At 40.5% G+C, this 12752-nt stretch overlaps 1 protein-coding gene across 1 annotated transcript in view; it reads left to right on the plus strand.

The window, feature by feature from the left end:
- The window catches only part of man1a2 (mannosidase, alpha, class 1A, member 2), a 119967-nt gene that overhangs the window by 53375 nt on the left and 53840 nt on the right, over positions 1 to 12752 (plus strand). The window contains exon 5 of the mRNA XM_054615400.1: positions 11377 to 11495. Within this exon, the coding sequence (XP_054471375.1) occupies positions 11377 to 11495 (119 nt within the window). The remainder of the gene's footprint in view (positions 1 to 11376; positions 11496 to 12752) is intronic.

Here is a 12752-nt window from a genome sequence, read left to right on the forward strand (position 1 = left end):
CCTGGAAAAAAGGATTGTGTAGGGGATGCCATGGAAATGCACCCATCAATAAAACAGAAATGACATATGTGTAGCTACAGACTCAGCAATCCAGATTCGTCATGATCCAAATCCGGTGACGTAAAAAGACATTTGATATGGTCTTGCACCATCAATATACGATTTGACCAGTGACATAGATTGGAACACCCTAACGCATGATAAGTTGGAGTAAAAAATACTTTGTCTTCTGTCCAGTGGATGGTATCCAAATATTTAATTTTGTTTCATTTAGCACAAAACATGAGTTGGGGTGCCATTTTTCTCTGTGTGTATGTTGTGTTGGTTTCCCCATGTTGTGAAGCTCTCAGGCAGCAACCTCAAGTTCAGCAGAGTGAAGAGGAAGTGTTTTAAACTTGCATTCTCTCTCCTGTCCATCAGGGGGCGACTCCTCTGGTTGTATAGAAGTCTATGAGAAAATGACTCTACTTCTCTCTTGATTTATTCCCTCAGTAAACATTGTAAACATGAGTTTATGGTCTCAATCTCTAGTTTCAAGTCTTCTTCAATACAGCATGATGTTCATTTAGTAAATGATGCTCCATTTAGAGTCAAACAGACCATAAAGCAGGGGATGCTTTAGGGCGGGGCTACACACTGATTGACAGGTCTCTACCAGAGCCATATATTGCGTCTCTACGTCACTCCTCCGCATTCCAAATATAGTAACTTCTAACCACTGGTTGCAAAAAGCCAAGATTGCGACACCAAACTCAATGCTTCAAAACGGCAGTACACAAACCAATGGGTGGCGTCACAATGACTACACCCACTTATTATGTACAGCCAATGGAAGATCTGCAAAGTGCCAGTTAAAAGTTTGAATCCGGCCTTAACATTCAGACACCGTTCTGAAGGGAACATGAATAAACACAACACCAAAGGCTGAGTAAGGTGGATGGGAAAGACTCAATTTCGCTCACTTATATCATAAGGTGGAACAAAAGAAGGGAGGGAGGAAACATAAATATGGACTCTGCGGAGACACTGACTTGTTGATCTGCTTATTTGCGATCCAGCAGTGGAGTCAAATTCTTAAAAGCCAAGCTGTGCCAGTTGTCTCAAGCTCTCGTATAAGAGTCCATATTAAAATAGAATATAAAGTGCTGACTGTGCGCTGCCTGGTGGATGGATCGCAGGGCAACATATTAAATAAGCTGCAGACAGAAATCCTAGAGTACTTCTTCAGTGATTATCTTAAACTTGATGAACACTGCATGCTGTCAGCTGGATGCTTTTATCCAAAGCACTTTGCAGTTCCATTAATGTGTACGTATTTTTTTATCACAGTTGATTCCAGTAAGGACTAAAGCTTGTAACTTTTTCTTTTTTTACACTTATGGGAGTTGAGAAGAAAAGACATAAAAGAAGTCATACAACACAGTCGTACAATCTACATTCAGGACTTTTGTCTCTAAATTCATTGACAAGTTCTTCTGCAGTTTTCTCACCTGACGTAGAAGTTTATTTAGATGCTATTGACTCGTTAGCATTTTGAGAGCTTCTATTTGTAACTGCTCCGAGTTCCTCCAGTGGTTTGTTATACTACTAGTTCATTTATTTTCTTTGTTGTAAGCATCCATAACCTTTGTGGATGTAGGCTTGATGAAGTGATAGTAGATATTCAGTTACCTACAGTAGATTGAGTTTGGAGGAACAGACCGGAGAACCAGACGAGGAGCAAAACAATGTACTTCTGTGGATGGGAGCAACAGCTAAATGTATTTAGACACTTAATCTATATCATTTAAGTGAACATTATATTTAGAGTATTTTTTTACACTTAACTTTGCTGTCAGACGGCCCTTTCCGCCACCAGACTCCATTGACAAAAAGTTATTGTACCTCTCAGAACACAGGAGTTTCTCGTCTAGTGCAGCCTCCATCAGTTTACACAATAACACAAACAAACTTACCAACATAGGCAGAGGTAGACCAGCAGCTCCTGTGTTCTGAGAGGTAAAATGACTATATTTATCAGAGGAGTCTGGTAGGTGTGAAGAGAGCATAGTTAACAGCGTCAGTTCCTCGTCAGAAGGTCTGTCTGACAGCAATGTAAAGAGGTGAAAATATTCTAAAAATAGCGTTCACTTAAACTGATATTGATTCTTTTAGGTGTCTTAAATACGTCCACAGCAGAACATTGATTTGCTCCCGTGCTGGTTCTCCTGTCTGTTTCTCCAAACTCCATCTACTGTAGTAAAACACTGACTATGATGAAGTACTTAATACAACCACACTTCAAAACATCACAACTATCCCTTTAACTCCACCCCTGAAACATTTCCTAACCTCCTTCATATTCATAAGCTCATTGTCACAACTCCCCCGTCACTTGTTGATTAAAATCTCCAATTGTGCAAATGTACTTTTCTCACAAACTCACGGTGAAAATTGAGTTCTCCTGGTTAATATCTACTTACTTAATGCAATGAGATACACAGCGACATGCCTCTGAACTGAAAACAATGACACGCTTGGAAGGACCAAACATCAAGCTGTTTGTCCTCTTTCTCATTCGCAGCCTGAGGTGGAGACTCGCATGTCTTAATGTTTGTCGCAGTCATGAAATATTTACGACGTTGCAGGTCTGTCTGTGTCGAGGGATCCCTCCTCTGTTGCTCCTCCTAAAGTTTCTCCCTTTTTAAGTTTTTAAAGGGGTTTTGTTTTTCATCAGTTTTTTTCATCCAAATCAGGGGTCCAAGGATAGAGGATGTGACATGTTCTGCAGAATTAATTTGCTGTATCTAGCTAGCCTATTAACTCTTTGAGTTGGTTGGAAAAATGGTCTTAAATACCAATTTGAAGGGAACATACATATTATTATGATTACTCAGCACCGTGTTAAACGGCTAAAGGATTAAAAAACAAATGTACAGGTCCCATTTAAAGAAAGGGGGGGAAAGAAGTGTCTCTAGTGGCAGGTTGTGCCGTTGCGTTTTTACGTGCCGAGCATCCTTTTGCACAAAGCAGGGTTTTATTTCTCCCTGTGAATTTAATTTTATTTGTTTCCCTCTAAAAAACAATGGCTATCCTTCTTCTCAAACTGTTTAATGACAGATGAGGAACAAAAACTTAGACTTCTAGGATTTTTCTTCAGATTGAAATGATAACGGCCATAAAATGTGCAATAATTACATCAACACAGCGAAAGCCCATCTAAATACATTTGATCATATGTATGCGTGTAAACAAATTAATAAATAAATATAGACTACAGACTACATGTAAAATCAAAGACCAGGCTCTGTTGAGACTCAGTCTATACATATCCTCCGCTGCATTTCAGCACCATGGACAGCAACACACACACACACACACACACACACACACACACACACACACACACACACACACACACACACACACACACACACACACCCACACACACACCCTCTACACACACACACACCCTCTACACACAACAAACTGCTACCCGTCTGTAGTAGTAGTAGTACAGAAAATACTTAAAATAGTATATTAAACATATGTTCTGATAAGTGCGTTTGTGGTTTATATATCGAATGCATCAATTTGTATACGATGCATTCAAATACTGATATCGATGTTGATTTCCACGGCGACGGTCAAACCTTATTTTGAGTCAGCCTTTTGTAGAACTTGTGCCACTTAGACATTATTCCCTTTTGTTGTAGCATTTTTGACTCCATCATTATTCGCTCTGCAGGTCGGCACATTTTCGGTGCAAAAACTAGAGGAGGAGAGAACTGAATTCTGTTCACAACAAGACGTCAGACTTTCCTTCAGAACTCCTCGACTCCCTCCCCTCCTTTCTCTCAGATTAAACTTTCAGCAGGGCTGCCGCTGCCAAATTGGACAGGAGGAAACAGGAGGATTTGCCTGCTGCTGAGTCCAGCAGGAATGTGCATAAACCCTTCAAACAAAAGGAAAGGGGAAGTTTTATGAAAAACATTACCTTGTAAGCTCAAACGCACAGGCTTTAGTTTTTATTTACTTTATTCTCCGCTGTCTCTGTGACAAGATGAAGATAAAAGCTGCAGTCTGCAAAGTAGTGCCACTGAATAATTGGGCGAGTCATATTAAAGCCATTACCCACAATGCAGCGCCACATAACTCTGAGGCTGTTAGGGTTTCCATTGATATTGGTATAACGAGCGTGTTTCAGACTCCAGGGAGCGATGACATTGCTTCAGTGGCAAGAGGAAGACAAGAGAGCTTCCTTGTTCACTTGGTTGGTCCTTCAACCTTCTTCATGTTTCGGTCACTAAATGTGAAAAGTCAAGAATAGAGTTTATTTCAGAAACCATAGTTACAGGGCGCTTCACAAAACCATCATACAATAGGGAGACGGAGTCCTGTCCCTTCTGTTTGACCATTGTTGGACCTTATTCTCCGTAAACAATGTACGTTAGTCAATGGCGGGTCACAATTATTATGTATTTGAACTTTTTTGAATTGTGACGTGAATTACACATATGATTGTCATTTTGAAAGATCATTTTGCACGTCAAGAAAGGCATAACATTTTTGACATACAAGACTGTTGAAAATATATAATTAGAAAGAATACACACTCTAAGATGTTTCGAGCACCAGGCTCTTCTTCAGACTTCAGAGAGTGACCATCTAAAATACCCATAAAATATGAAATATTCGTAAGAAAATACATTGTATATGAAACAAATGCACTGATAGAATATGCACACATGATGTATAGAGAGTACATAAACATGATGATTGGATGTAAAGGAACATACCAAGGTTGAAACCAAAATCATAATATTGTATTTTTTAACGTAGTTATATATTTCCCTATATGGCTCTTTTAAATATCTACAAGGGAAACAATTCAATCGTTGCTCAATGCAATGAACAGTGACCTACTGTCAAGCACTGACAAAAAATCTGTGTGTATATATATATATATATATATATATATATATATATAAATAAACATTTATTATATTATAAAGATCCAATTTAGTTAAATCAGATAATGGAGTTTCTATCTAAACTGGTGTTGATGAATCAAACCTCCTCCCATCACTCTCACTTCACATCTCCACCAACCTTCGCCGTGACTTTGATCAACCTACTCTCTCTAATAATCTGTCGTCCACGTAGAACCCTCCTTTTAACTTCTGTCACCAGATATTTTAATCAAAGCCGACCCGCTACATGTGAGCGGAGCACAAATTGGACTTTTCAAAGACTAGATCGCCGTAACACGGTGTACAAAAAAGGGAAACAGAAGGCCAATTACTCCCCAGTTACCATCTCAAAGCCCACATACTCTATCACAGTTAGGCAGGTGGATCATTTAGACGGCTTTTTTAAGGTTTTTGTAGAGTTCTGTTCTCCTTTGTTTCCGTGTTGCCTTCAGGGGATACGTGATGTTTCCGTTGATGGCAGTGCTGCTGTACCTTGTTAAAATCTCCACACAATCATTAAACAATCACACTGGTTTATAGTGAACATTTTTTAAGGTGCACAGAGACGTTTATTTCATAGATTTTACTGAGAGATGTTGAATAAGATCTTTCATGTTAAAGGTACCAGAGTTTTATTCTGTGACTAAACTTTCTCAAATCATTTTCCTTATTTATACTTCTGTTTAATTGGTCTGTTTGTCTCATCTACAGTTTGCTGTCAGTTTAAATAATACCTAAATCTTACTGGGAATCAAATTTGCTGAAAGTGTTTTTGTTGGGTAATTTTCCCCACATTGGAACAAACTTTATTTTGGTGAATTTTGGATATTTCTGCTATTAAGTGACGAGAACATTGTGTAAAAGTTGAACTGATCCACTCATTAGTCGTGTTTCCATTAAATTGTAAACCAATTTTAAGCAAAGAAATGTTGCAAAAAAGAAATGCTAATTAGGCGCCAAAGAAGTAGAGGTTGTGAACCCGAAATGTTGTCTTATTGGCCATCTCTCTGAGTAGCTGTTCTGTCCAAAATAAACCCCCTAATAATAACACTGCTACCACGTTAATCAACTACGATGTATTGAAGGAAGACTCTACAGCAAACAGCTATATTTCCATAATATAAGATGCATTATCCATGTAGAAGTATTATAGGGACTTATCGTCCATACAGCCTGTGGATTCCTGCTCTGTGACTCAGAATAATCCCAGTTTGTCCTGTATTCAGTCGACCATATGGTGTATATATAAAAGGTGTCTCTGAAAGGTGATCCTTTTACGTACACATATCCTTTACTCTGAGCTTTAACACAAGCTACGCGTGTCGCAGTTTGCTCACAAGTCATTTACGTCCATTTCTTTGTACGGACAAGTGAAAGCCAGTGACTCTACTGTAAAACCCAGTGCCCACTGGGGCCCCCTTTGGCACGGGGCCCGGAGACTGGGGTTTTAGTCGGGGAGCTCATGTTGAGCTGAAGGTCCAGTCTGACCAGTTCCCCTCTGAGGCAGAAAACTGAACACAGCAGATGTTTCAGTCTGGTGCCAAATAAGTTGGTAACCAGTCGTCCGCTGCCAGCCAGACTGGTCTGAATTAGCCCGGGGCTGGCTTTGATGGTCGCCGCTGGGCTCATTACAAAACGGGCTGAAATGTCACGGTGGACCTGCAGCGACAGAGGAGGAGATGAGGCTCTGACAGAGTTTCTAGTATCTAATCTGACTGAATAATGGGCTGAAAGTTTTGGGCTGAAAGTTTTGGGCTGAATGAAATCATTTCCCCATGATTACTAATAATTATCATGATTAAATGTGATTTTGAGAGCAGTCATTTTCTTACGCCAGGTTGTGTTTCAGTCTGGACGGGCAGAAACGAAAAAACAATGACTCAGACATCCACGTTAGCACCTTTATCACGTGATCCTCTCCTGGAAGTAAACAAATGACATCAGTCTCAACATGGAAAATGAATTTAAAAGTGTTGCTGATGAAAGGAGGCAATGCTCTCAGCTCTGTCACAGTTAAATACTGGATTTTATAAAGCTACCTCTGTCTGTGTGTGCGGGAGAAAAGCTATTATTCAAACGCTTTGCGGGCTTTATCAGCCCTGGTCATATGATAGGCGTCTGGATGGAGATGGTTTATCTTTTCAAACGATGTTTAACAGCAAAAAAAGTGGCAGTGTAGATGATGCGATACATTGAATGAACGGTTCTCATAGAGAGGTGAGAAGGTGTCACACACATACAGAGATTCTTTGCCTTGTACTTAGATAGTTGTGAGGAGCAAATGTTGTAAAGGCCAAAGCAGAAGGTTGTGTAGATGGCATCAGGAGGAGCTCCACAGTAAAGACCAGAGAGTGAAGGTACTTGAGGAGGAAAAATCCAGAGAGGAATCTGAAAGGCTGCTAGAAAAGGTGTATAGTGATGTTTGAAAAGAGGAGGAGTCCGAGAAATGTAACTGGAGCTCAGGGGGTTTTTTGGGAAGAAAAACCTTCACTTCCAGCCAGGCTTCTGAATCTGATCCTGCTAAGAAACCCACACTCTCTCTCACACACACACACACACACACACACACACACACACACACACACACACACACACACACACACACACACACACACACACACACACACACACACACACATACTAAACAAAGGCGAGGAATAAGCATGCATCGTGCATAAACTAGTAACACTCCCCCACGTACGTCCACGTTCTCTCCCTACACTTTCTTCCATTCTCATTTCGTTCAAACACAAAAAACAAATGAAATTGGGCAACATGCATAGACTACACACACACACACACACACACACACACACACACACACACACACACACACACACACACACACACACACACACACACACTTGGGCTCTCCATCATCTCCCGCTCTCCCAGAGCCGACAGTTTTACAAGACCGAGACTGAGTAATGACATCACGTTTTCCCGCCTCGTGTGAATTCAGACCCGGAGAGCCTCTGATTCCTGACTTCTGATGAAACCAGCAAAAAGATGGAAATATTTGAGAGAAAGAGGGAGATGGTGGGAGACGGAAAAGGTGTGTGTGTGTGTGTGTGTGTGCGTGTGCGTGTGTGTGTGATGCTGCGGTGGTGATAACTCCCCAAATAAATAAACCTCATCCCGGCCAATTTGTCTCAGATAAGCAGTGCCTGGCGACCCTAAACCCCACCTTCTGGGAGTGCCAATTCAGCTTCATTTGATGCAGTTGGCGTCGCATGAAAGGGCCGTAGAGGACTGAGATAAAGGGAGCATGGTGTTTGTGTTTGACAAGAAGAACACAGAGACAATACGAGACCCGATATGAAGGCCGGAAACGGGGTATAAAAGCGTTGTCAGGGAGATTTACAAGGCGGAGAATGCACCTGCAGAAGGGTTAAAGGAGTGTTGGTGCATCAGGGTTTGAATGGAGAAAATCGCAGAACGATCAGGAGAAAAACACAGCAGGACAGTGATGAATGAGAACAAAACAGATGGTTCGGTGGAGAAGATGGAGGGTGTGACGGAGCAGGAGGAGGACGGAGAGGAGAGACTGTCGGTGTGATCTCAAGGTCATATCCAAACATGAGGGAGCTCAACTTCTCAAGAAAAACAAACCCCCACATCAGTGAGAGAAACTCCAGTAAACTGCAAATTAAGATTCGTCTTTAGCTTTGAAGTTGAAATAACAAACCGGTGGGTGAGAAATAAATGAGAGCCGGTGTCCGTGGATGAGTTTCAGCAGATAGAAATATTCAGAGTAGGCGGAACCACAAACGTAGATTGGTTTCATCATTTTTGAGGACATGACTTGAATTTAAGAAATCTCCAAACTGTTTTTAAAGCCCTACATGGACTCATAAACTGCATGGAAATCATTACGTTTGTTGTAAATTGGGCATTTTGGTAGTCAATTTCAGATTTTATTTTATTAACTAACTAATATTATATAAATCAAAAGATTAGTCAATAATAAAAATAATTGTAAGCGGCAGGTTTTACATGTATATTTTAATAAAGGATAAATCCATCATAGCACAATTATAAGAGCAACATACATTGCTGTTATCTCTAAGGATAAATATTAGATATATCATTTAAATCAGATATTCTTTCAGTAATTACAATGTCTCTAAATGTCCACAAATCACAGATTTAAAACATCAAATATTGCAAAACTTTATTGTAAATTCAACTGAACAACATATAATGCAGATAGGAAAGTGGTACGATCTTAAAATGTATATCAGAACTGCAAAGAGAAATAATTTATGCCATTTATGCTGTGCTCTCTCCCAGTATTTCTTCATCTTATCTCAAAAAATAGATTTGGAGGTTTTACATCATTATTTTTCTGTGTATTATTATGTCTGAGGCTTGATCAGTTGAAAGCCTTCAAAATAAAAGCATATTTGGACTATAAACCCTTTAAACAACATGTGTGTAAATGATGAGAAAAATTATACATTCTTGGATTAATGCAGTCTCAAAAGTGTTTTTCGTTTTGAGTGCCATTTTCTTTTCCTGCAAGAATGCACTTATTAAGTTTAGAGAAGTGATAAGAAGAGTTTCTAAAACAATTAGAAATACACTTCTTGGTATTTTAGAAGGAAAACCTTGTCTGAATAACTTGATACTCGTTCTCGGTGTGTCATCGTTGTGGACACACAGGAAGCTCTGCTCTCTGGAGCTGGTGTACAACGGCTGCACATCAGAGGGTTCTTCTCTGACTGGAGAACTCTGACAGGCCTCTATCTCTGCCTCTTTGGTGTCACATTGCTGCGACCGCCGACAGCCTACCTGCAGGTGATGAAAGCGACAGACGGGAGGGAGATGGAGGGATGGGAGGACGGGAGGACGGGGGGGGAGGCTCCAGCAACAGTCTGGCCAATCTGTCAAGATCCGGCGGGCGTCCAGAGCATCTTGCTCTCAGCTTGGACCGCGGAGCATTTTTTCGAGTGATTTAAAGGTTCCTGTCTATAATGATAATAACGCTGCAGCTCCTGCGTGAAGGCCGGGCGCTCTCCTTTTTGAATGGAGCCGTAGATAAGGAGGGATGGAGGGGAGGCTCGGGGAGTCCGGCAGCACAGGAAGGAGCTGATATGGAATGGGGAAAGGATTTAAAGGGCGGCGCCGCTGACGTTTATCACCGAAATATGCTGTGAATGAGTGTGCATCGATCCGAGCCAAATACAGAGAGCAGGAGTAGAAAGGAACCCAGACGATCTGCTGAGATACCAGAATACCTTGCTGCATTGATTAACATGTTAATGAGGAGATTAACATATTAAGATACGATATAATGAAAAAGGAACTACGGATCAGGCAATTGTATGTCTACAGAAAAATTGTTGAGTGCCCAATAAGTGCGTTTAATGTTTAAGTTTCAGTGTTTAATGTTCGATTTTACCGAGAACCGATACTTCGATACCCTCCGAAGACGAGAGTTTTGATACCAATACCGGTATCACAAATGTTCCTCGCCTAAAATGCTTGATTGGGTATCGGCGAGTTTGAGAGTCAACGATCAGATGTGTTTTCATATCATCAAATCAAAGACAGGGTGTCCATCACTGGGTAGAGAAAGGTTAATAATGATGAATAGCACTAAGTGATACATTTAATAAACCTTTTTCATATTCACATGGGAAAGTATAAAACAATATATATTTTTTTAAAAACTGCCCAGGCTTAAGAACTCAAACTGACTGACTTGTGTTTTGTAATTATTATGCTTAAATCCCTGAGGGAACGAGATAAAGACAAAACATCCAAAGCCTGTAGGATTTTAAAGCATTACATAAATGGCTGAGCATTATTAGCAGACAATATTCCCAAAGCTGGAGTTAGAAAGTCGTTGACCTCAGCTGTTGTGATATTACAACGATGAACGGGATTAAGAGTGAAGATACAACACTTCTGCATGAGTTGCAATTCACTTAAAGGGGTAATAAGTAACGTTTTATTTCTCTGGAGCATAAAATAACTTTGATATATGTGCTGGGTTTATGTCACTGTACGTTCAGAACCGGAGAACTTGTGTTCTAAATACGTGAGCAGATTCACAGCAGCTTTAAACCCATAACAACCATGAAATCTAAACTCTCAAGTGAATGAATTTCACGCTGATATGACATCTTTTGATATTTTATCGCTGCACTCATTAGCTTGATTTCTTATCTCTGTTGTAAAGACATCGACCTAATTGTTTTCGGCTGCAGACGACTGTAATTCAGAGGACGTAGATCAGTTTAGGCACCAACTATCACCACCAGACACACACTTAGGTTGATGGAGGGCCCTGAACGCCCCTTTGCTCAAGGGCTGAAGTGTGAGGGTTTCATACGAAGTGAATTAGTTGGCGTGCATCGTGAGCGGACACATGAATCTCATCTTCCTGTTTTGTTTTTTTACTGTGTGTGTTGTGCAGGAAACTCCCAGCTCGGGGCGACTATTGTGGACGCCTTGGACACGCTCTACATCATGGGTCTGCACGACGAGTTCAAGGACGGCCAGGAGTGGATCGAGCAGAACCTGGACTTCGGAGTGGTGTGTACCTAAACCTTTTTTTTTTATACACAAGAGTTTGGTGGACAGAGAATCAGATTGTTACAAATCCCAGCGTCAAGTCAGTGGCTTTGTTTCCACTCGAGATGTTTGAATACCGGCTCCTGCTGTGAAAACACACTTAAGAAGAAAAGACCTTACGAATCACAAATCATAACTCCTCATCAAGGTCAATAGCCAAGTGTTTCGTTTGGCCAATCACTTTGATAGTCTGCCCTCTGATGAGAGCCACGTCTGATAAATAAACGCTGAGCATTCAATGGCAGCGAAGGGGTTTTGCATTTATTCTCTTTGTTAATCATAGATGTGTTTTGGGCGTAACATAAATGAAACCAATTCTGGTCATCTCTCCTTTGTCCCATCAACAACTACGTTTGACTGCATAGGAGCCAATGATGACCCGTTTAACGGAGTCGGAGGAGCTCTGCTGTGTGCGTATTATGAATCAGCCCACGTAGGAACATCTTACTATTATGAATAATAAACCTTTTAAATGCTCCACCATTGATTTTGGACCAAGTTTTTGATTGTTAACAGCGCAATCGCTTTTTGCTTCATCAAGATAGCAACGCACCAACAATCCGCCACGTCATTTTAAGACCAACAAGCGTGCAGATGGGCCAAGATGGGTGCATTCGTTCCTTACACAACGTGAACTCTGGATTGAAAATGACAACTCTGAAACTAGATTCTTCTAATTGGTGCGCTGCTTTGCGCTGCTTTCAGGAAAAGGCTCTAGGAGTTTATATAGAAGCATTTCTTTTTTGGAACATGCCATCCAGCACCATGAGACCTTAGATAAAACAGTTTGCAGGTGTTGCCCAAGCTGGATTCAAACTGCTGACCTCGGCAGTGTTACCGTTACACCACATCATCATCAATGAGCTGATCCAGAATCAGTCAAATCTCATCAAAAACCAAATCAAAACACAAACAGTAGCTAAACCTAGTTCACCATTTGTACATCATTGTATTGCAAATGTTTTATTGGATCTTAAACTAAATGAATCACCTTCATTTTGACCTTGCAGTCGAATCTTTTTGCACAATTACCTGTGAGGTGTTGCTACAACTAAGCATCATAGTATATATTCATATTTCCAGTATGCGCAAGCCTCCTCACAGGTGAAAAACCTGCTCTAGTTTAACAAAAACAAGAGTTTTAAATTTGATATAATAGATACAATCTTCAAACCAGTAATATTAAAATAACAACACTTATAACCACCATCCCTCTTC

Source organism: Anoplopoma fimbria, chromosome 16, assembly GCF_027596085.1.
Source record: "Anoplopoma fimbria isolate UVic2021 breed Golden Eagle Sablefish chromosome 16, Afim_UVic_2022, whole genome shotgun sequence".
Lineage (NCBI taxonomy): Eukaryota > Metazoa > Chordata > Actinopteri > Perciformes > Anoplopomatidae > Anoplopoma > Anoplopoma fimbria.